Source organism: Cuculus canorus, chromosome 20 (genome assembly GCF_017976375.1).
Source record: "Cuculus canorus isolate bCucCan1 chromosome 20, bCucCan1.pri, whole genome shotgun sequence".
Classification (NCBI taxonomy): domain Eukaryota; kingdom Metazoa; phylum Chordata; class Aves; order Cuculiformes; family Cuculidae; genus Cuculus; species Cuculus canorus.
The window spans coordinates 4,979,429-5,002,769 of NC_071420.1; the positions used below are offsets into that span (position 1 = coordinate 4,979,429).

General features: G+C 62.5%; 3 protein-coding genes across 4 annotated transcripts; all 3 read left to right on the plus strand.

Moving 5' to 3' along the window:
• Positions 1-20: 20 nt before the first annotated feature.
• SDF2 (stromal cell derived factor 2) lies at positions 21-1,932 on the plus strand. The gene is made up of 3 exons (XM_054085085.1): positions 21-207; positions 426-622; positions 1,231-1,932. Exons 1-3 carry the CDS (start codon positions 45-47, stop codon positions 1,516-1,518), a joined length of 648 nt encoding a protein of 215 aa, XP_053941060.1. The 5' UTR covers positions 21-44; the 3' UTR covers positions 1,519-1,932.
• Positions 1,933-2,438: 506 nt separating this feature from the next.
• On the plus strand, positions 2,439-17,401 carry BLTP2 (bridge-like lipid transfer protein family member 2). Of its 2 annotated transcripts, none has more exons than XM_054085291.1 (39): positions 2,439-2,474; positions 3,512-3,641; positions 3,872-3,918; positions 4,203-4,365; positions 4,445-4,563; positions 5,172-5,232; positions 5,426-5,606; positions 5,758-5,881; positions 6,259-6,383; positions 6,468-6,535; positions 6,630-6,778; positions 7,023-7,141; positions 7,370-7,533; positions 7,672-7,936; positions 8,046-8,251; positions 8,417-9,512; positions 9,762-9,953; positions 10,039-10,241; positions 10,321-10,439; positions 10,512-10,732; positions 10,850-11,040; positions 11,126-11,225; positions 11,300-11,502; positions 11,824-12,118; positions 12,225-12,382; positions 12,481-12,687; positions 12,804-12,903; positions 13,103-13,285; positions 13,965-14,086; positions 14,165-14,320; positions 14,394-14,515; positions 14,600-14,780; positions 15,038-15,124; positions 15,213-15,323; positions 15,409-15,544; positions 15,729-15,853; positions 16,327-16,428; positions 16,509-16,643; positions 16,843-17,401. In XM_054085291.1, exons 5-39 carry the CDS (start codon positions 4,460-4,462, stop codon positions 17,023-17,025), a joined length of 6,294 nt encoding a protein of 2,097 aa, XP_053941266.1. In that variant the 5' UTR covers positions 2,439-2,474; positions 3,512-3,641; positions 3,872-3,918; positions 4,203-4,365; positions 4,445-4,459; the 3' UTR covers positions 17,026-17,401. The 2 variants fall into 2 exon arrangements, with proteins under 2 accessions (XP_053941266.1, XP_053941265.1); XM_054085290.1 differs by lacking the exon at positions 2,439-2,474 and adding an exon at positions 2,518-2,636.
• A 779-nt stretch (positions 17,402-18,180) lies between these two features.
• Positions 18,181-22,637, plus strand: RSKR (ribosomal protein S6 kinase related). Its single transcript, XM_054085072.1, has 12 exons — positions 18,181-18,279; positions 18,966-19,163; positions 19,837-19,920; positions 19,997-20,065; positions 20,214-20,283; positions 21,235-21,342; positions 21,464-21,504; positions 21,601-21,628; positions 21,731-21,820; positions 21,891-21,979; positions 22,051-22,161; positions 22,254-22,637. Exons 1-12 carry the CDS (start codon positions 18,223-18,225, stop codon positions 22,473-22,475), a joined length of 1,167 nt encoding a protein of 388 aa, XP_053941047.1. The 5' UTR covers positions 18,181-18,222; the 3' UTR covers positions 22,476-22,637.
• Positions 22,638-23,341: the final 704 nt, after the last annotated feature.

Below are 23,341 nucleotides of genomic sequence, written 5' to 3' on the forward strand. Positions count from 1 at the left end.
GGCAACCGGGTGGAGTGGCGTCACTTCCGGTTCCGGCGGGCGGGATGGCGGCGCGGCTGTCAGCGCTGCCGGTACCGCTGTTGGTGCTGGCGCTCGGCGCCGCGGTGCGCGGCAGCCCCGGCCCCGTCACCTGCGGCTCCGTGGTGAAGCTGCTCAACGTGAGGCACAACGTGCGGCTGCACTCGCACGATGTGCGCTACGGCTCCGGTAACGGGACCCAGAGACGCGGACGGACAGACAGACACAGGCAGACAGGCAGATACACACAGATACACGCATTCACACAGACACGGGGACGCACAGTCCCGTAGAGACGGACAGACAGACACACGCACTCACAGAGAGACAGACACACGCTCACGCAGGGAGACACACAGACACACACACACCGGGCTGGGTCTGAGCACGGTTCTCCCCCTCCGCAGGCAGCGGGCAGCAGTCGGTGACTGGCGTGGCGGCGGCAGATGACGGGAACAGCTACTGGCAGGTCCGGGGCCACACGGCAGCCACCTGTGAGCGGGGCACGCCGGTGCGGTGCGGCCAGGCCATCCGCCTCACCCACCTGGGCACTGGCCGCAACCTCCACAGCCACCACTTTGCCTCCCCGCTCTCTGGAAACCAGGTACGAGTGCAGGTGGAACCCTGGCCCCATCAAAGGTCACTCTGAGGTCCAACCCCTTTCCCTGGGTCCCCTGGGTCCCACCAGGTTCTGGAGTCCCAACCGGGTCTCTCTTGTCCCCCACACCCCTGCCAGTCCTGTCGTGTCCCTAAGTCCAGACTGCGTTCCTCTTGTCCCTGCCAGCCCCACCTTGTTCCCAAGTTCAGACTGGGTCCCTTTTGTCCCCCATGTCCCTGCCAGCATTGCCTCGTTCCCTAGTCCCAACCAGGTCCCTGCCAGTCCAACCTTGTTCCCCAGTCCCTGCCCTTTTGTCCCCCTAGTCCCTTGTTCCTAAGTCTACATCGAGTATCCCATCTCTCTGCCATCCTCATGTTGTTCCCCAGTTCAGACTGGGTTCCTCTTGTCCCTGCCAGCCCCACCTTGTTCCCCAGTGCCTGCTAGGGTTCCCTGTCCCTACCACCTTCCCTTTGCCCCCACAGCACCCCAGTTGCAACCAGTTCTCATCCCCAGCCCCTTCCTCTGCCCCCCCTTCTCTCCCTCTGGGCCCACCTCAACACCCTCATGTCTGCCCACTATTTCTGCCCCCAAACTGAGCTCTTTTTCGCCTGCAGGAGGTGAGTGCCTTTGGGGAGGGGGGCGATGGTGACTATCTGGACGACTGGACGGTGTTGTGCAGCGGGACCTACTGGACGCGGGACAGCGAGGTGCGCTTCCAGCACACTTCCACAGACGTCTTCCTCTCAGTGACGGGGGAGCAGTATGGGCGACCCATCCATGGACAGAAGGAGGTGCATGGCATGGCCACCTCCAGCCAGAATAACTACTGGAAAGTGATGGAGGGCATCTTCATGCAGCCCAGCGAGGTCTTCAAAGCGGAACAGTACCATGCTGAGTTGTGATGGACACACGGACTGACACTGAGCCTCTGGGCACTACCTGGTGGTGTTTGGGACTGCTCAGCTCTGGAGACAGCCCCCACCCAGGGGGCCACACCAAGATGCAGAGCCCCAAATCAAGCACGAAGTAGATCCCAGCATCCTGAATTTGATGTGGAATGGATCCTGGTGTTCTAAATCCATTTCCAGACCTGACCCAGAGCGGAGCCCAACATCTGAGATCAAATATGAAGCAGGTCCCCATGTCCCAAATCCAGCCCAATACCCAGACCAGACTCCTGAACACCCAACGCCTCCCTTGCAGCTCCCTGATCCATCCGCCTGGTCCCCTCCAGCCAAGAACCCCCAGGACCACTGTCCCCTGCTGTGTCCCCCAGTCGCCCCCCGGTGGGGCCCTGTACCCATAAAAGCTCTGAATGCTCCCCGCGGTGTGGCTGTTTGTGCGGAGGGCGGGATGGGGGTGGAGGGAGTGCCGGTTGCCCCGCGCCAAGCCTCTGTGTGGGGGTGCTGCCCCCATCACGGGAAGACCACGCCCCTTCATCACATTGGCCACGCCCCCAAGTAGCAAACGCCCTCGTTCCGCCGTTGGCCACGCCCCCGCACTGTCAACCGTATTACATAGTTGGCTACGCCCCCTCCGAATTGGCCACACCTCCTTCCGCAGCCCCTCTGCGCGGACAGCGTCTTAGTTCCGCGCTTGACCACGCCCATTCCATTTTGGCCACGCCCACACCGTGCGGGATGACGTCATCGTCCCTTGGCTACGCCCTCTCGTCATATGACGACGTCGGACGTGCCCTTAGCCACGCCCGCTTTCTCGACCCTAAGCGCTGACTGCACCATCACCCCGCCCTTGGCCACGCCTCCTTCGTGCGGACCACGCCCCCTCACATACTGCCCCTCCCCCCAGTGGCCCCGCCCCCCAGCTCTGGCCCCGCCCCTCGCTGCCGCCTCTCCGGGTGCGCGGGCGCTCGGGCCCCACGGGCGGCGGTGGCGGAGGGGGGTGGGGGGGAACACCCAGATATGCAGAACGCGGGGCTGGGGGCCGCCATGCCGCCGCCGCTGCCCGCCCTGCTGCTCGGCCTCGTCGTCGCGGCGCTGCTCGCCGGGCTGCTGGCGCGGTCAGGGCCCGGGGGGGCGGGGAATGGGGGTTCGGGAAGGGGATGGGGCACGGGAGGCCTGTGGCGCTGGGTGGAGGGTGTCGGGGGAGCTGAGAGGGGACTCAGGGGGGGAGAAGGTGCGGGGCATGAGGGAACCCTTAAGGGTTCGGGAAGGGAGGGTTAAGGGGTCATGGGAGGGCCCATGGGGCTGGTAGTGGGGTGTCAGGGGGGTTGAGGGGCTGAGAGAGGGGTGAAAGGTCTGGGGGGCTGTAGGGGGCTGATGGAGGTTCGGAGTGGGGGAGTCATGGGGGCTGATAGGGCTGGGGGGACCCGAAAGGGCTGGGAGGGGTCTGAGGGACCTACAGGGGTTCAGGGAGGGGGTGTCATAGGAGTTTTAGGGAGTCCAGAGGGGGTGGTGATGCTGGTAGTGTGGAGCATGGGGGGGTTTAGGGGGATGAGAGGGCTGGGGAGAATTGTAAGGCTGTGGGGGTGTATGGGGAGGGTCCAGGGGGGCCTAGGGGGGCGATGGGTGTAGGAGATGATGGAGGGGCTTGGGGGGGATGTGATGGGGCTGGGGAGGGAGCTCGTGAGGGTCGTGGGGGATCCAGGTAGGTTCGGGGGGTGACAGGGCTGGTAGGGGGGTCACAGGGCTGGCAGTGGGGTGTCAGGAGGTTTTGGGGGGCCCACAGGGGTTTGAGGGAGTGGCAGGGCTGGTAGGAGTAGTGTCAGGGGTGGAGGGGGCCCACAGAGTGGAGGGTGGGATGTTGGGGCCTGGGGGTGTATCAGTATTTAAGGGGGGCCATAGAGGGGGATTCCCAGCCCCCATCCAGCTGTGGGTGCTGGAGCTCAAAGGGCAAAGCCCGGGTGTGGAGGCTGACCCTGGCTTTCCTCCACAGGTGGCTGTTGTGTCGCCTGGCCGTCACCTGGTGTCGGCAGAAGCTTCATGCAGAGCTGAAGATCGGCTCCTTTGGCTTCTTCTGGGCTCAGAACATCAGCCTCAAGTTCCAGCGGGAGCAACAGACAGTGGTGGGTACCTGGGTGAGGGGTGGTCACTTCCAGGCTGGCAGCAAATCCATGCGGTCAAGCTCCGTTGCACAGCCCCATGGTGCCAGCGCTTCCTCCCATGACCAGCTTGGCGGTTTTGGATGCTCCACGGTTCTCTCCGGGCATCGGGAGCAGAGCAGGAACGTTGGGATGGAGCATTACAAAGCAGAACCAAGTTGTTTTGTCTCTGATCTACCTGTGCCTCCTTGCAGGAGATCGACAACATCTGGATTTCCAGTAAACTGAGCCGGGAGCTGCCGTATGTACCCCAACCCCAGCTCCCTCCCCGCTCTCCTGGGGGCCCTGGCTCATCCCTGGCCCCGCTGACTGCCGTTCTGCTGCCTTTACACCTTCCTGCACTCCCTATTTCCCCGTGGGCTGCTCTGTGTGGGAGTGAGTCGCTCTTTGTTGAGGCGGTCATGTCTTGTGGGTGCTCTTCTGCTTGTCTTGTGTGTCCCCAGGGTTGGGGGGTGTTCCTGGCGATGGGGCCGGGTGTGCTACATGTGAGCTCTTGTAAAAGCTGCCTGTGTTGTTCTTGCACAGGCGCTACTTTGAGCTATGCTTTGGCGAGGTGAGAATCCGCACGGATCTCCAGAAGGGCCCTGGGTTCCCATCATCTGTCCCGGACGCTCCCAGAGAATCCGATGGAAATGGGGGCAGAACAGACCTGACTCTTAAACCCTCCCTGCTGAGGCTTCTTAGCCAGGTGAGGCACCGGCTCGGTGGGAGGCCGTTGTGGGCTGCGCTGCTGTCAGACATCCCTCACAGCAGGACATTCCCCTCAGCTCTTTTCCATCCACATGGACACCATCAACATCATGGTTCTGCACGTGGCCACCTCAGAGTCTCTCTGGCACATCCAAGCCAGCAAGACACGTCTCCTCCTGAATGGTGATGGGAAAAGGTAACGTGGTGCTCACGCTCTGCTTCCTCAGCCTGGCTCTGCGTTCCACAGGGCAGGGAGGCTCCTCTGACCCCATCCTGGTGTGTCACCTCTCTCCATCCCACTCAGCAGCATCCCATGTCCATTACCATTTGGGGTAATGGTTTTAAACTAAAAGAGGAGAGGTTTAGATTTTAAATTAGGAAGAAATTTTTCACACTGAGGGTGAGGAGGCCGTGGCCCAGGTTGCCCAGAGAAGCTGTGTTTGCCCCATCCCTGAAGGTGTTCAGGGCCAGGCTGGAGCCCCTGATCCAGTGGGAGGTGTCCCTGCCCATGGCAAGGGGTGGGACTAGGTGGGCTTTGAGGTCCCTTCCAACACAAGCCCAAATTCCATGATTCTACGTGACCTGTGATGTGACACATTAAGCTCCTCCAAAGTTGCCTGCTCCCTTTTCCTCTCAGAAGCTCAAGTTGTGCTCTCCAAGTTATGAGTTACTGTGCATCAAGTTAGGGCGTGGGATGACTTGGAGCTGGATTTGGGGATCCTGTGTCCCACAGGAAAGAGAGGGCAAGGGCTTGGTTTGGAGGCAGCAGGGCCTGCGACCTCCATCTATTCTCTCTGTCCCCAGCCTGACCTGCGAGGTGAGCCTGACAAAGGTGAACAGCAAAGTGCTCCGGAGCAGCCAGCTGGTGAGTGCTGGGAATGGAGGAATTCCACGCCTTGGGCTCGGACACTGGGACACCCCAAGGACCTGTTCAGTGCATCCCCAAGGCTAGGCAATGCTGCGAAGCTCTGGGCTGCATGCTGTGCCCAGTGCATCCCCTGCAGCACTCCTGGAGCTGGGTGACTCCGTTTGCATTCCCTGCCTGTGTCCCCATACAGGATGACACTTGCCTGGCAGAGCTGGCCCTGGCGCTTTCCCTCTCACTGGAGATCAGCAGCAAGCGCCGACTGGTGGGTGTCAGGCTGTGCGTCTGGACTCTGCAGACGGAGCTGCACGAAGGGCTTTTCTCCAGCCCACTGCTGCACTGCGTCACTGCACAGGGGAAACAGCCCAGCCCAGGTCAGGGATGAGCTCTGGGCAGGGCAGGGGCTCGCAGTCCCCATTTTTGCGCTGGAGCCAGAGGGATTTGGCTATGCCATCGCTCCCTTGTGCTGCAGGGCATCAGGGTTTGGGGAAGAGCCTTCCAGTGACTCCACGTGTCTTCCTCCAGGTGCAGCAGAGCCCCTGAAGTCCCTGTCCCTGCTGAGCAGGGACACGCTGCAGCTCATCCCCAGGAGGGTGGAGGTGAAGCTGGAGAACACCAATGTGGTGCTGTCCATGAACAGCCAGAAGAGGTGAGGAGACAGGAGGAGGGGGAGGCTTCCTAAATCCAGTCGGCACTGGGGACAGGTACTTGGGGACAAACGTGGCATTCCCTGCTCTGCCAGCCCGCACAGAGAGAGAGAGAGTCCTAGATCCCACCGCAGCAGGAAGGACTGAGCTTGGTCTGAGGCCAGGCTTTGGGTGAAAGAGGAAGGCACATGAACTGGTTCTCCAGTAGAACAGCCTGCTGGGATCCTCTGCTGATGGGATGAGAGCGCTGCGCTGGGCTGCAGCTGGGCACTGGCTGGTGTCTGTCTGTGCCAGCTTGCTGGTCAGCTGGGGACGAGAGACGAGATGGAGGAGATAACAGCGCCGTTCCCTTCTGGCAGTGACTCCCTGCTTCCCATAGGCACCTCACCTGGAGCCTGAAGCTGCTGCAATTTCTATATCAGCGTGAAGATGAGCAGATCCCACTGCGCAACTTCACGCCCACCTCAGACCTGGACCAAATGAGTGTAGAGCTCCAGCTGGAGGGCAAGTAGCCTGGAGGGTGCCCAGAGCATGGGGCTGCCATCACTGTCCTCTGCCACCCTCACTTCTGCTCCTTTCTCTCCCCAGACGGCCTTCTCCTGTCCCAGAGCCGCCAGCGCATCGTGTGCCTCAACTCCCTGAAGACCAGCGTGCAGGTGAGCGAGCACTGGACACACTTCTGTCCCCCAGGACGGGTTGGTTTGGCTCCTGGCAGGCATATTTCACCACCCGGCCCTCTCTCTGCTCTAGGTCACCGCCATTGACCTCTCTGCTGCTGTGCTTCTCAACACCTGCATCATCCACTACCGCCACCAGGAGTTTTCGCACTGGCTGGGCCTGTTGGCACAGGAATACAGGTGCCGGGCGGTGCCTGGCTCCAGCCAAGGGCACAAAGGAAGGTAAACTCAGCTTCTGTGCAGCTCCTGGTGTCGCAGCTTGTTTCCTCGTGCCTGCCATGCTCTGGCAGGGTGCCTGGGCACCTTCCCTGCCCCATGCACGGCCTGTGGGATGAGGAGGCTGCTAGGGAGAGTGGTGGGCGGTTGGATGGCCCTGCAGAGAGGGCATTCCTCTGGGTTTGCTCCCTACCACGCTCCGTGGCACACTGCACCCCACTAACAGCCCATCCTGGCTTGTTCCATGCAGGAGCTATCCCCAAATCATAGCGCCTATCATCCTGTGTGCCTCGCTGTCCAACGTCAACGTGTCCGTGCAGCTGGGGGACACGCCACCCTTTGCCTTGGGTTTCAACTCTATCTCTGCAGGTATGGGCTGGCAGATGGCACCAGGGCTGGCAGATGGCTGCTGGGCTCTTCCTGGGGGTTGGTTGCTCTGGAGGTGAACGGAGAGGCCTGTGCTGCCTCTGTGCTTGCCTGTGCCTGGCTGGAGGCTGTATGTCCTGCCTGGTTGTGTCTGGGTTGTCTGGGTTCAGGGACATCTGAGCCAGTAGCAGCGATCCTCGCCTGCGCTCACCCCCTGCTCTCTGCCCACAGACTACCAGCACTTGCGGCCGCAGAGTGTGCACCAGCGAGCCGTGCTGGCTGTGGACCACTTCTGCTGGCGTGTGGGCAACGACTCGCACATCCAGCGTGCCCCGCACCCCCCCAGCATGCATGTGTGGGGAGAAGCCCTCATCCTCGACTCCTTCAACCTGCAGGTGAGTGGCGAGCTGAGAGGGTGAGGTGGCTCTCAGGGAGGAGCTGCCTGTCCGTAACTCCATGTGGATGTTACATGGACACACAGTGGCACGGGGACATCCTGCAGGCTGAGAGTCACCGTCCTGTCTGTCTTGCAGGGCAGCTACAACCAGCCCCTCGGCATGTCCAGTGCTCAGTCGGACACGCTTTTCCTGGACTGCACCATCCGGGGGTTGCAAGTGGAGTCATCAGACACCTGCACCGAGTGCCTCGCCAGGGTCCTGCCCCTCTTCTGCCCTCAGCCTGGTGGAGCTGAGCTCGCCAAGCAGCCGCCCTCTGCCTCAAGCGAGCCCTGGGGGCTGCTCTGGAAGGTGGATCTGAAGGTGGAGGATGTGAACCTTTTCACACTCTCAGCCCTGGTGGGTAAGTAGCATCCTGGGTGGTTCCCAATGGCTGTCCTGGAATGTCTTCTGCAGTCAGAGGTACCTGGTGTGTCGTGGTTGCATCCAGCACTGACATACCATCTCCCTAGGAGCCCTGGAGCTGCGGCTGGACACACTGACCGTCCTGGGGAGTGCCGAGAGCTGCACGGTCAGTGTTCAGGGCATGGTGCTGGCGTTGGTGAAGAGCATCACGGAGAAGATGCAGCCGTGCTGCAAAGCTCCTGCCATCCCCAACCCGGTGGCCAACCTCTCCATGCTGTCTGTCACCTACCACAGCAGCATCCGCTCCCTGGAGGTTAGTGTGGGTCTTGGGTCTCTGCTTTATCTTGTACTGGTGGGACTGGGTTGTCTGGGGCTGGAGGAAGATTGGCTGCCACCGAAAGGTGCTGGGGAGGAGAACAAGGCTTGGCTGTGCTGGACCTGGTGGTGACTCGGTGCCTGCTCGCTCTCTCCGCTCTAGGTGCAGTGCGGCGAGGGGCTGGCGGTGCTGTGGAGCCCTCCTGACCACATGCACTTGTACCATCACACCTTGGCCACCTTGCAGTGCCATGAAGCCTTGCGGAGTGCCCTTGGCCACAGGACGCCTCCCTCCCTGCCCCCAGAGAGCCCAACATCCCACCTGGCCACCCCTATGGAGGCAACGGGGCCTCTCCAGCCAGATGGGACCCCCCCCAAAAGACTCCTGTCGCTGTCGCTGGAGCTGAGCTCCGCAAAGATCACTGCCTTTGTCTCCGAGGCCAACTACATCAGCCTGGCTGCCGAACGGACCTCCCTGAGCTGGCATGGTGGTGCCCTGCACGGCTACTGCCCTGAGCTGGCCGCCGGCTTTGACGGACACAGCATCTTCAGCTTCAAGGAGGTGGAGGTGAAGCTGCTGCCAGAGTTGGAGGAGGTCATCTTACACCGCTGCGCCTTCCCCACCCTGCGCACCCTCCGCAACCGTGGCTGGGCTTTCTCCTTTGCCAGCGTGACCATCGAGTTCCCCTACCAGTACGACTTCTCCCGCACGCTGGACGCTGCTGTGGGCGTGCAGAAGTGGCTGAAAGGCCTGCACCGGCGCACGCGCCCTGCCAGTAAGGCACTGCCCCCCGACCTCCTGCTCAAAGTGACGCACTTCTCCTGGGTCTTCCTGGATGACGTCTTTGAGGTCAAGTTACGAGACAACTACGAGCTGATGAAGGACGAGAGCAAGGAGAGCGCCAAGCGGCTGCAGTTGCTGGATGCCAAGGTGGCTGCGCTGCGCAAGCAGCATGGCGAGCTGCTGCCTGCCCGCAAGATCGAGGAGCTTTATGCCTCGCTGGAGAAGAAGAACATCGAGATCTACATCCAGCGCTCACGGCGCCTCTATGCCAACACGCCCATGCGGAGGGCCCTCCTCACCTGGACCCTGTCCCACCTAGAGCTGGTGGCCATGGCTGACGAGTCCTTCCACGGCACAGAGCGTGTGTTGGAACAGATGAGGGACATGGATAGCGTCAGCCCGTTCCCTGCTGAGGGTCTGGAGTTGGTCACCCAGTGGTGCCGCATGATGAAAGGCAGAGTTGGCAGCTTCTTTGGTGAGTTGCTTCACGGTAGCGTGACCTTGGGGGACAGCATGGTGGCCGTGTGGGCTGGGCTCCCAGGACAGGGACCTGCTGGCACCACGTGGTGTGTAACCACACATGGGAAGTGAGTTTTGGAGGTTCAAGGGAGTGGGAGGGGAGCAGAGATGAGACAGGACAGCGGCTCCTGCCATGGCCCAAACTAGGGGAATGGGGGTTTGTCCCTTCACTGCCCCATCTCTCAGCCCTTCCTCTGCCCCACAGTGCGGATCCGTGACTACCCTCGCTATCTCTTTGAGATCCGGAACTGGCAGCTCTCGGGCCGGTTGATCGGAGCTGAGCAGTGTGGCCAGGCCTGCTCCCGGCGCTGCCAGGTCCTCAAGCTGGGGCTGCCCTGGGGGGACGCGAAGGTGGAGAGGAACATGCCACCCTTGAAGTTCTACCACGACTTCCACTGTAAGAGCTGGACGGGCAGGGGAGTTCTGTGCTGGAGTGGGGCGTGGGCTTACGTGAGACTTTCTGAGCCAACCTCTGTCCCCAGCTGAGATCTCCCAGTATACCATCGTGTGGGGGCCCTGCTGGGACCCAGCCTGGACCCTGATCGGCCAGTGTGTGGATCTGCTCACCAAGCCCTCAGAAGACCCCAGCGCCCCATTGCCCTGGTGGGACAAGAGCCGCCTTCTCTTCCATGGGGACTGGCACATGGACATTGAACAGGCCAACCTGCACCAGCTGGCCACCGAGGTGGGTGCCGCTGCCGTAGGGAGCAGAGCGCAGCTTGGAGCCGGCTCACGGCTGCTTCTCCTCACGCTTCTCCTTGCAGGACCCCTACAACACCACAGAGAACATGCACTGGGAGTGGAGCCACCTCTCCTTCCACTGGAAGCCGGGGCAGTTCGTCTTTAAGGGCAACCTGGACATCAACGTCCGAACAGCCTCTAAGTGAGTGGGGGCTGGGAGCGTGAGGGCTGCCACCAGTGCCGAGGAGCAACCAGGGTCTCTTTCCCCGTTCAGATACGATGACTGCTGCTTCCTGCACCTGCCCGACCTGTGCATGACGCTGGACCTGCAGTGGTTGTGCCACGGGAACCCCCACGACCACCACGGCGTGGTGCTGCGCTCCCCCGAGTTCCTGCCTGAGGTGCCGGTGGGGCAGCAGTATGATTCCTACCGTGCCTTCCGCTCCGAGAACCTCAACCTTTCCATCCGGATGGACCTGACACGGCCCAGCGAGGGTGGGTGATGGTGCCCTGGGGACGGGCTCCCTGGTTTTATTAGTCCTTATGGGTACTGGGTTGGGTGCTGCGGTGTCCCTGCCCCATGGTGTTGACTGACAGCGGATGTATTCTCAGAGCACTCTCAGCCCCGGATCCTGCTCTACAGCAGCACTCTCCGCTGGATGCAGAACTTCTGGGCCACGTGGACCAGCGTGACACGGCCCATCTGCCGTGGGAAGCTCTTCAACAACATGAAACCCAGTAAGAAGAAGCTGGGGCAGCACTACAAGCAGCTGTCTTACACTGCACTCTTCCCTCGGCTGCAGGCAAGTCCTGGGGACGCAGGTGCACCGTTACCTCCCCTCTCTGCCTACGATGGGTTCTCAGCCCCTGCTCTCTCCTCCTTTGCAGGTGCATTATTGGGCCTCCTTTGCCCAGCAGCGGGGGATCCAGGTGGAATGCTACCAGGGGCACATCTTCACTCGTGGCACTCAACGACTCATCCCACAAGGTGAGTTTGGGTCCTGCTGACAGTACTTCCAAGGTGTGGAAGGGCCCTGGTTGACCCTTCTCCTTGTCTCCCAGCTGGCACGGTGATGCGACGCCTTATTTCGGAGTGGAGCATCACTCAGATGGTGAGCGACCTGAGCCAGGTCACCGTGCACCTTATGGCCTCCACTTGCGATGAGAATGCTGATCACCGGCTCGACACCCTGGTGAAGAAAACCCACCTGCTGAGCCTCTCCTCCCTCACCTACCAGCGGCACAGCAACCGCACGGCTGAGGAGGTACCACTGCAAACATGGGGCACGGCGAGTGTAACCCCAGCTGCGTAGGCCTTGGGGACAAAGGGACCTTAATCTGTAGGTGCAAATGGAGCAGGGATTTGGCTGGGCAGGAAACAGACCTTCAGGGCCTCCGATGTCCTTAGTCCCTGGCCAAAGAGATGCCTTGTTGCAGCCACAGCATTCCTGATATGGGTTCTGGATGAGGGCTCTGGAGTGGTCCTCCAAGCTCTGGTCCTCTGGGCTCCCAGCTCCCATGCATGAGACCCATGGATGGGGCCTGGGGGTGGCTTTACCATGCTGAGGTTCTGATCCTGTGCCCAGGAGCTGCCCCTGCGGGATGGGGACGATGGTTTCCACACGCACCAGCTTCACCTGGTGGACCTGCGGGCGTCCTGGACCACCACCAACCGAGACATCGCCTTTGGCCTCTACGACGGCTACAAGAAAGCGGCTGTGCTCAAGCGTAACCTGTCGACTGAGGCCCTGAAGGGGCTGAAGATCGACACCCAGCTGCAAGCTAAAAAGCTGAAGCGGGGCTCGCTCTCTGCTCACTCTGTTCCTGCTAGAGTGACTGCTCCCATCACCAGCGGCCGTCCCGAGAGAGCCTCCTCGGGGGGTGAGAAAGGGAAGGGACAAGGGGAAACTCAAAGCCGTGCCTGCCTGCACCCTGTTGCCCCCAGCCAGCCCCCCCAGCTTTGCACTGACCCTCTCTCCTTCCCCAGGGGCCTACATGCTGCAGAAGCTCATTGAGGAGACGGACAAGTTTGTGGTCTTCACAGAGGAGGAGTCGGGGGCCAGCGAGCAGCTGTGCGGCATCGCTGCCTGCCAGACCGACGACATCTACAACCGCAACTGCCTCATTGAGCTGGTCAACTGCCAGGTACCTCCACCGGCCTGCTGGTCCCCATGCTCTTCTGTGAGAGGGGCTGTTCCTGCCCCACCAGGGCTCGTCTGATGCCGGGGTCTCTCCCACTGCAGATGGTGCTGCGCGGTGCGGAGACAGAAGGCTGCGTGATTGTGTCTGCTGCGAAGGCTCAGCTGCTGCAGTGCCAGCACCATCCTGCTTGGTACGGGGACACGCTGAAGCAGAAGACATCCTGGACGTGCTTGCTGGATGGCATGCAGTACTTTGCCACGACAGAGAGCGGCCCCACCGAGAGGGAGCACGGGCAGCTCTGGCTGGAGGTGAGCAGCTGCAGGAGCTGTGACGGGGGAGCTGCGAGCAGGGCAGGTAGAGTTTTTGGTGCCCTGGCTGAGGCGGGGGAGCAGGGACAGGCAGCAGTGCCCCGTTGCCTCCCCAGGTGAAAAATATTGAGGAGCATCGGCAACGGAGCCTGGACTCGGTGCAGGAGCTGATGGAGAGCGGGCAGGCGGTGGGGGGCATGGTCAGCACCACCACAGGTACCACCCGCAGAGCAGCTGGTTGCTCTGCCTACGCCGATCCCGTTCGCCTGTGACCCCAAGGCTGGCGAAGCTGAGGGTGCCTGTCCTGTCCTTGGATGGCTTCGGGAGCTGGCTGATGCTCTGAGCCCTGTGCTGCACGGTCCCCAATGTCCCCAGGACATGGTGCTCTGACTGTGGTCCTCCTGCATGTCCCCAGACTGGAACCAGCCCTCGGAAACCCAGCAGACCCAGCAGGTGCAGAGGATCATCTCGCGCTGCAGCTGCCGCATGTACTACATCAGCTACAGCCATGACATTGACCCCGAACTGGCTACGCAGATAAAGCCCCCGGAGACTCCTGTCAACCAGGAGAAGGAGGATCTGCTGAAGAAGCAAGAAGGTGGGTACATCCAGTGGGTAGAGCTCTGGGCTGACCCATGGGTGCCAACTAAAATGAGGAATGGTCTGTCTTGGCCCTGCTGAGATCATGGGGTCCACACAGGAGGGGTCCCCAGCCATGTGGTGATGCACCAGATGGTGCTGGACATGGATCTGGAGCCAGCGTAACCACCTTGGCTCATTCCCTGGAATCCTCAACACAAGAAGGATATGGAACTGTTGGAACATGTCCAGAGAGGGCTACAAAGATGATCCGAGGACTGGAGCATTTCTGCTATGAGGACAGGCTGATAAAGTTGGGTTTGTTCAGCCTGGAGAAGAGAAGGCTCCAAGGAGACCTTATAGCGACCTTCCAGTACTTGAAGGGGCTCCAGGAAAGCTGGGGAGGGGCTCTGAGAGGGAATGGCTTTAAATTGGTAGGCATAAGATTTAGATTAGGTCTTAGGAAGAAATTCTTCACGATGAGGGTGGGGAGGCCTTGGCCCAGGTTACCCAGAGAAGCCGTGGCTGCCCTATCCCTGGAGATGTTCAAGGCCAGGTTTGATGGGGCTTTGAGCAACCGGAACCAGTGGCAGGCGTCCCTGCCCATGGCAGGTGATGAGACTGGGTTGGCTTTGAGGTCCCTTCCAACCCAAACCCCTCCGTGATTCTATGATTCCACATGTCCTTTGTGCCTGCAGGAGCTGTGGACACTTTCACGCTGATCCACCACGACCTGGAGATCTCCACCAACCCTGCACAGTACGCCATGATCCTTGACATAGTTAACAACCTGCTGCTGCATGTGGAGCCCAAACGCAAGGTACCCACGAGGTGTCAGGTCCCTTTGTCACTTGCTGCACTCAGGGCAATTCTAATATTCCACTCTCCCTGTGTCTAGGAGCACAGCGAGAAGAAACAACGGGTACGCTTCCAGCTGGAAATCTCCAGCAACCCTGAGGAGCAGCGCAGCAGCATCCTGCACCTGCAAGAGGCTGTGAGGCAGCACGTTGCCCAGATCCGGCAGCTGGAGAAGCAGATGTACTCCAACGTGAAGGTGAGCCCACATTCCGGGCAGTGCCTGGCTCCCTTCTCCAGGCCAAAGGGTGCTGAGGCTTTCTGTCCTTCAGTCACTGCAGGATGACAGCAAAAACGAGAGCCTCCTTGACCTCAACCACAGGCTACAGCAGCAGCTGAGCCAGGAGAAAGCCGACCTGCAGCTGGAGAGTGAGGAGCTGAACATACTGATCAGGTAGGGGCTCTCTCTTGCTTGCCCAGCGCTGTGTCCCGCTTATTCCAGGCCTCTTGCATCCCAGCGCTACCCTCTCTACTGCAGGTGCTTCAAGGACTTCCAGCTGCAGCGAGCCAACAAGATGGAGCTGCGAAAGCAGCCAGAAGACGTGAGCGTGGCACGGCGGACTGAGTTCTACTTTGCCCAGGCACGCTGGCGTCTGACCGAGGAGGATGGGCAGCTGGGCATAGCTGAGCTGGAGCTCCAACGCTTCCTCTACAGCAAGGTAGTGAGCTGGCTGGTGGCATCTGGAGGTAGGGCACTAAGGGGGCTGGTGGCACCTGCAGCCCCGGACTTGGGGCACTGAGCTGGTTGGTGGCACTTGGAGCTGTGTACTGAACCACCTGGCGGCACGTGCAGTCCCAGAGCTGGGGTGCCAAGCCAGATGGTGGCACCTGGAGCTGGATTCCAAGGTGGCTGTGGCACCTACAGCCCCAGAGCTGGGACCTGGGACACGCGGGGCTGATGGATTTGTGTGCGCAGGTCAACAAATCTGATGACACGGCCGAGCATCTGCTGGAACTGGGCTGGGTCACCATGAACAACCTCCTGCCAAATGCTGTGTACAAGGCAAGTGGCAGCCTGGGAGAGCAGCCACACACCCGGGGGATCCACGGGTGCCTGTCCTCATCCCGGCCACCCATCCTCTTCCCTGCAGGTGGTGCTGCGTCCCCAGAGCTCCTGCCAGTCTGGCCGGCAGCTGGCACTGAGGATCTTCAGCAAGGTCCGGCCACCCGTGGGAGGCATCTCCATCAAGGAGCACTTTGAGGTGCTGGGACCAGGCAGGGTAGTGGTGGGGTCCCTGTGGGGTGCTGGCAGCGTGTGGCTGGCCCTGACACTCCTCTCTTCTGCAGGTGAACGTGGTACCCCTCACCATCCAGCTCACCCACCAGTTCTTCCACAGGATGATGGGTTTCTTCTTTCCTGGACGGAACGTGGAGGAGGAGGAGGTGGGGGATGAGGAGGACAAGTCCAAGCTGGTGACAACAGGTGAGAGGCTCATGGTCACCCGCCTTTCTGGCACCTGATAACATTTGTGGGTAGTTGTGTTGAGGAACACGGACTTGTGGTGTCCCCTGTGGGCAGGGAGATGTTTGGGGAGAGCAGTAGAACTGGAAGGGGTCTGGGTCATCACTGGGACCTCGGCCACCGCCTCCCACCCTCTTTGTGCCAGGAATCCCCGTGGTGAAGCCACGGCAGCTGATTGTGGCCGATGACTCGCTGGGTCCAGGGAAGGGAGTCGCTCAGGGACTGAATCGGACGTCAGGAGTCAGAAGATCATTCCGAAAAGCACCCGAGGTACCTCCTGCAGCCTTGAGGGGGGAATGCGGGAGGGCCCTGCTGTGGAGCCAGTCTGGTGTCCCTGGGCTGCAGGGTTGGGGAGTGATGTCCTCCCTCTGCCCGCCCGCCCCAGTTTTCTCCTGTTCCCTCCCACCGTGAGGGTTTGCATCCTTCACAACCAAGCACCTGCACATTTGACGAGATCGCTGCAGCATCTCATTTTCCACACCAGAGCTCTGCTCTCAGCTCTCGCCTCTCCATGGTGAATCACAGCATGGTTTAAGTTGGAAGGGACCTTAAAGATCATCTAATTCCACACCCCTGCCATGGGCAGGGACACCTCCCATTGGATCAAGCTGTTCAAGCAGTTGAAGAGTGCTTGAAGCAACGCCATGGCCCAGTGCCCGGCTGTTCCTTCCCCACGGGGGTGTGTTCCCCCGGCTGTGTCCCTTCTCCTTCCCTTCTGCTCATGGCTCCTGCTCTGTCCCCAGCATCCCGTGGATGACATTGACAAGATGAAGGAGCGCGCGGCCATGAACAACTCCTTCATCTACATCAAGATCCCGCAGGTGCCGCTCTGCGTCAGCTACAAGGTGTGGGGCCAGTGGGATGGGACATGCTGGGGGGTGGCCTGGGCCATTGTCCCACGCTTCCTGACACCTTGTCACAACAGGGCGAGAAGAACAGCGTGGACTGGGGGGACCTGAACCTGGTGCTGCCGTGCCTGGAGTACCACAACAACACGTGGACGTGGCTAGACTTCGCCATGGCGGTGAAGAGGGACAGCCGCAAAGCCTTGGTGGCACAGGTACGTGGGACCCCAGCCCGTGGTGTCTCCTTCCCACTGCCAGAGCTGCTCTGCCCAGGATGGAGGCCATAACCCCATGGAGGGTGGCACGTTTTCCAGACTGGGAAGCAGCTGGGCTGGCTTGGCACCTCGGGATCTCACCCTCTCTGGGGACCTGGGTGCTGCTGTGGGGCACTGAGCCCCCTAAATCCTGGGGCAGGTGATCAAAGAGAAGCTACGCCTGAAGCCAGCAGCAGGAGCGGAGGCTCGGGGAAAGCTGGAGAGCAAATCAGACGGGACCATTCAGCAGCAGGAAGAAGACGAGAAGGCACGTCTGCTCATCGGGCTGAGCGTGGGTGAGAAGAACCCCAGCAAGAAGTCAATCTTCGGCAGGCGTAAATGATGGTGGCACCCGGCAGGCCGGGAAGGGACTGGGGTGCCCTGTGATCCCCCAGCTCCGTCAGGGCAGCCCTGCGGTGGTGGGAGCCGTGCTGCTCGGCTTGGTGATGCCCGAGGTGGGAGTTAGCCACATGCAGGCCCTCGGTAGCCCTGTTGCAGCGGGGCAGGGGTGTGGCAGCACAGGGATGTGGGGCGCAGCGTGCTCCGGGGCTGCTCTGTGGGGCGCAGAACCCTGTGCCAAGGACTCTCGTGAGCTTCCCCCCTCCCTGCTGTGCGGGTGCTGGGCCCAGCCCCTGGGCCTGGTGAAGCAGCAGGATCGCTCCGGGCTGGGAGAAAGGGAAGCGGGAGAGAGATTAAATAAAAGAGTTTTTAATTTGGAACAGTCTCGGGCCACTGGCTCGTTCCTCACTTCCGCGCTCACACCGGAGTGCCGGGCTCAGAACCATCGCCCCCTCAGCTCAGCAGCACCCACCGCTGTGCCTTCTCCCCATCCCCTTTGCCTGGGGCTGCTTGAGGCACCCCCTTTGGGGTCTGCAGCGCCCCAAGTTCAACCCTTGTGCCCGTGTCCCTCTCCTCTCTCCTCCATTGGTGCCCGGGACTCGTGGGGGCTGCAGGTGCCCCCCCAGCACCGGGGCGCTGTGGCAAGGGGGGTGCAAAAGGAGGGTGAGGCATGGAAGAGGGAACCCCAAGGCGTGCAAGGGGATCCCAGAGGGTGTGATGTGCCCTGCCCAGAAGCTGGGAGGGGATCTGGCGCTGGGGGTGTCCTGGGAGATGCTCGAGGTGCAGGGGTTTGGTTGTCCCGGGGTTCCTTCCCCATATAGGGAGTTATCCCGGGATGCACTCCTGGTGCAGGAGGGGTGTCCGGGGGGTGACCCTGTGCAAGGGTTTGTCCCGAGGGGTGCTCCCGGTGTAGGAGGCAGCCCCGGTGCGGGATGGGGGGGATTGTCCAGTGGACGCTTTCAGTGCAGAGGGGTTATCCCGGGGATTGTCGGGGTGCATGGGGGGTTGTCCCGTTGCAGGGGTATTTGTCCCGGTGCCGGGGTTGGCTGTCCCGGTGCAGGGGGAGGTTGTCTCGGGGGCGCTCCCGGTGCAGGGGCAGCGCGGCTCAGGGCCCGGGGCGGGGGGTGGTCGCGGCGGGCGGGGCGGGGTTATGTAAAGCAGCGGATTACCGGGACCCGGGGCGCGGCCGGGCGGCGCCGCGATGGGAGCGACGAGCAGCGGCCCCGAGCAGCCCCCGGCCCCGGGGCGGCCCCCCCAGGTGCGTTAGGGGCTGGCGGGGCGGGGGGCCCCTCACCGGGCATCCCCACATCCCGGGGTCCCCCCGCTTCCCGAGCATCCATCGGGGGGTCCTTCACCCCCACATCCCAGGGTCCCCCTGCCCCGGGCATCCCTCCCAGCCCCGCGGTCCCTCATCCCCGAGCGTCCCCCCATCCTGGGGTCCCCCTGCCGCCCCAGGGACCCCCCTTCACGGGGCATCCCCTCTGCACCAGGGTCACCCTGCCGCCTCTAGGCATCCCCCTGCCCTGAGCATCCCCTCTTCCCGGGTTCCCCCCTCACCGAGCATCCCCCCGCCCCGGGCATCCTCTCCTATCCCGGGGTCCCCTAAGCCCCGAGCATCCCTCCGCTCCGGGTTCCCCCCAGCCCCGAGCATCCCCTCCGGCCTCGAGCATCCTCCCACCCCGGCATCCCCCTGCCATCCTCGGGCATCCCCTCCCTCGCTGCGGTCCTCCCTCACCGAGCATCCTCCCCCCAGCCCCGAGCATCCCCCCCGCCCCGGGGTCTCCCCGAGTCCCGAGCATCGTCCCACTCCCCGGGCAAACTCTCCCATCCCGACGTCCTCCTTCCACCCGCGAGCATTCCCCCCCTTCCCCGAGCATCGTCCCCAGCTCCGAGCACCCCCTGCCCCGGGTCCCCCCGCTTTGAAGGTGCCCCCCGGTTCCGCAGGGCCGCGCCGTGGGGTCGTGGGTTCGGGCGCTGCTGAGCCGCGCGGGGCCGGTACCGGCAGCGGGGTCGGGGCTCGCCCTGGCCCCGCGGGGACCCGCCGAGGAGCCGCCGCTGCCCGGGTGGCCGCTGCCGCAGCTCGTCTCGCTCTTCCTGCCGGAGTTCCCCCTTCGCCCCTCCGCTCTCCAGCAGCAGCTCAAGGTGTCGGGACCCCCAAGCTCCTACCGGGGTCCCTATGCGCCCTACCGGGGTCTTGGTGCATCCTAACGGGGTCCCCGTGCATCCTACCGGGGGTTCGGTTCATCCTCCGGGAATTCCTGACCGATCTCCCCCGGTGGATCCCACCCCAGCAGCCCCAAGTGCCCTAACGGGTCCCCTTGCACCCTGTGTCGGGTCCCCGATCATCCTACCGGGGTCCCCCAGTGCATCCACTGGTGTCCCCATCTGTCCCGCCAGGTCCCCGTGCCCCGAGTTGAGTCTCTGTGGGTCCCACCAGGATCCCTCTGTACCCTACTGGAGTCTCCTGTGTCCCACCAGAGTCCACGTACCCCTGTTCCCCACCCTCCTGCGCCCAATACGGGGCCCCCATGTGTCCCACTGGGGTCCCTGCTGGATCTTCCTGGTCTCCATGTGTCCCACTGCAGTCCCTGTTGAGTCCTTCTCGTCCCCATGTGTCCCACTGGGGTCTCTATTGTGCCCCCCTCATCTCCATGGGTCACATTGGGGTCCTTATTGAGTCCTCCTGGCCCCCATGTGTCTCCCTGGGGTCCCTATTGGATCGCCTTGGTCCCCATGTCCCTCCTGCCTGCCTGGGGTGCCCAGTGCCCCCCAAACCCCCCCAGACCCCTCACCTGCCCCCCCCCCCCCCCCCCAGATCCTGGGCTTCGTGGCCAAAGGCTCCTTCGGGACCATCCTCAAGGTGCTGGACTGCGGGCGGGAGAAGGTCTGCGCCGTGAAGGTGGGTGCCACCCTGGGGACCCATGGGTGCCCTTGCCTGCCCCCCAATCCCCCTGACAGCCCCCCCACCCCCCCAGGTGGTGCCCAAGGTGGAGGTGCTGCGCCGCGACACCCTCAAGCAGTGCAAGGAAGAAGTCAGCATCCAGGTTAGGGGGGGACCAAGTGGGGTCCCCAACATGGAAAGGGGTTCGGGGTGACCGTGGCGATGACAGGAGGCTGAGGAGGGGTTGGCAGGAGTGGGGGTTGTCCCCCCTCCAAAAGGGGCTTCTCACCCTCTCTGCTTTGTGTCCCCAGAGACAGGTCAGGCACCCGTTTGTGCACGGGCTTGGGGACAGCTGGCAGGGCCAGCGCCACCTCTTCATCAGTGAGTGACCATCTGCCCGCGGGCTCGCCACGGCCCCCCCTTGCCCGCGCACGTGTTCCCGCTGCCTGCACACGTGTTCCTGCACACGCATACGCTCCCCCCGTGCTGCCCTGCGGGGACCCAGGCGCTCGCTGCTGGCTGCCACCCCGCACCCACCCTGGGGACGGGGATGCAGGGATGGGGATGCAGGGATGGGGATGCAGGGATGGGGATGAGCCACAGCGTGGTGGTGACCACGGTGCCCCAGCCTTGGTGCTTGCCTGGCCCTGATGGCCTTGCCACCTCACTATCCATGTAGTTCCCAGCGCCTGTGTGACCCCTGAGACCATGTCACCTTGATCCCCATGTCACCACGGTGCCTGTGCCACCTTGGAGTCCATGTGGTCCTGGTGCTTGTGTGTTCCCAGCGCCTGTGTGACTCCTGAGACCATGTCACCTTGATCCCCATGTCACCACGGTGCCTGTGCCACCTTGGATTCCATGTGGTCCTGGTGCTTGTGTGTTCCCAGCGCCTGTGTGACCCCAGGACCATGTCACTTTGGCACCCAGGTGGCCGTGGTGCCTGTGCCACCTCAGAGTCCATGTAGTCCTGGTGCTTGCGTGTTCCCAGTGCCCAGACGGCTCTGGTGCCCATGTCACCATGGTAAATGGCACTGGTGCTTGCATGCTCCCATGCCACTTTAGTCATGCCCATGTCACCCTAGTACGTGGTCCTGGTGCCCGTGTTGATGCTTGTGCCACCATGGTGCCATTGCTGTCCTGGTGCTTGTGCCACCTCACTGCCCTTCTGGCCCCAGTGCTTGTGCCACCTTGGTGTGTGGCCCTGGCGCCCATGTCACCTTGGTGCATGGCCCCAGTGACCCACCTGGACCCTGTGCCCGCGCCACCTCGGTGCCCGTGCCCCTCGTGCCAGCGCAGCCCGTCGGTAAGACGCGTCACCCATCCCGGCAGTGTGCACCTACTGCAGCACCGGAGACCTGCACGCGCTCTGGCGCACCGCGGGGCGCTTCGCTGAGGCCACCGTCCGCCTCTTCGCCGCCGAGCTGGTGCTGGTGCTGGGTGAGTGACCTGTCACCACTGTCCCCACTGATGGGGACCCGCAGGCGGCGTCAGCCATTCCCATGGGTGCCATGGGGGTGGTAGCGGGCACTGTGCTCTGATGGCTCCATCTTCTCCGCAGTGTATCTCCATGACCTGGGCATCGTGCACAGAGATGTGAAGGTGGGTGGCAGCGGGGCCGGGGGGTCCGGAGGATGGGGTGAGGGTCTCTGAACCCCTCAACATGGAGAGGCCACCCCAGCATCTGTCTTGTTTCAGATGGAGAACATCCTCCTGGATGAGAGAGGTAAGTCTGGTGGCACCAGCATGGAACATCCCATCCATGGGGATGCCCTGTCCCCACAGAGACCCCCATCCATGGGTCCCGGCGTGGTGTCTTGCTCCACAGGACACCTCAAGCTCACCGACTTTGGCCTGTCCCGGCACCTGCAGTGGGGTGAGCGAGCCCACACCATCTGCGGCACCCTGCACTACATGGGTAAGGGGGCAGCGGGGGGCTGGAAGGGGGACATGAACCCCCGCAGGTGCTCACACCCTCATCCCCGCAGCCCCAGAGGTGCTGAGTGGGGGGCCCTACAGCCACGCAGCTGACTGGTGGTCCTTGGGAGTCCTGCTCTTCGCCTTGGCCAGCGGGGAGGTGAGGACCGGGGCAGGGGGCAGGGACTGGGGCACCCCATGGAGCTCCTAAACCTGCTCCCTGCCCCCCAGTTCCCTGTGGCACCGGCAGAAGACCATGTGGCCATGCTGGAGCGCATCCAGCAGAGCAGCTACGAGATCCCAGCCGCCCTCAGCCCCGCGCTGGCCCGGCTGCTGGCTGAGGTAACTCTCCCGCCTGGATTTCGGGGTTCATGACGACCTCCCCCAGGCTGGATGCAGGATCCCTGCCACTCATTGTCATCCTCTGTCCCCAGCTGCTGTGCCACAACCCCCTGCGCCGCCTGCACTACCTCCACCAATTCCAGAGCCACCCCTTCTTCCGTGGGGTGACCTTCGACGCTGACTTGCTGCAGAAGGACCCGGTGGCCGTGGCGGTGGCCCCACGGCCCCCCGAGCAGCCCCTGCCAGCCCCTGCCACCTTCGCCGACTTCGACTACGACCTCGCCACCCTGCCGGGACGGCCCTGCCCTGGCTGAGCCGCCGCTGCCGGGACCCCCGGCATCGCTCAGGGACATCCCCCCACCCCGGCAGCGGGACGGATCCTGCTGGGCTGGGTCCCCCTTCTCCTACTGCTGTACCTCTCTCCCCGCGGGAGCAATAAACCCGAGAGCCGCGGGCACCGCTGCGGGTGCTGCTCTGCATGGTGGTCGACAGCGGCTGAACGTGAGCTGGCGGTGGCCCAGGTGGCCAAGAAGTCCAATAGGATCTTGGCTTGGATTAGCCATGGTGTGGCCAGCAGGAGCAGGACAGCGATTGTCCGCCTGGACTTGGCGCTGGTGAGGCTGCACCTCAAATCCTGGGTTCACTTTGGGCCCCAAGGAGGACCTTGAGAGGCTGGAGAGCGTGCGGAGAAGGGAACGGAGCCGGGGAAGGGGCTGGAGAACAGGGGTTCTGGGAGTGGCCGAGGGACCTGGGGCTGTTTAGAAGAGGAGGCTGAGAGGAGACCTCATCACTCTTTGTAGCTCCTGGATAGGAGGTTGTGGTGAGGTGGGTGATGGTCCCTTCTCCAAAGCAATAAGGGATAGGATGAGAGCAAACGGCCTCGAGTTGCGCCAGGGCAGGTTTAGACTGGCTATTAAGATATATTTCTTTCCTGAAAGAAGGCTGAAGCCCTGGCAGAGGCTGCCCGGGGGGGTGGTGGAGTCCCCATCCCTGGAGGAACTTAAAAGATGGGCAGATGAGGTGCTCAGGGGTCAAAGAATCATAGAGTAGTTTGGGTTGGGAGGGACCTTAAAGATCATCCAGTTCCACCCCCCTGACACGGGATAGTTTGGCAGTGCACAGGTACGGTTGGACTCCATGATCCCAAAGTTCCTCTTTCCAACCCAGCGATCCCTTGCTC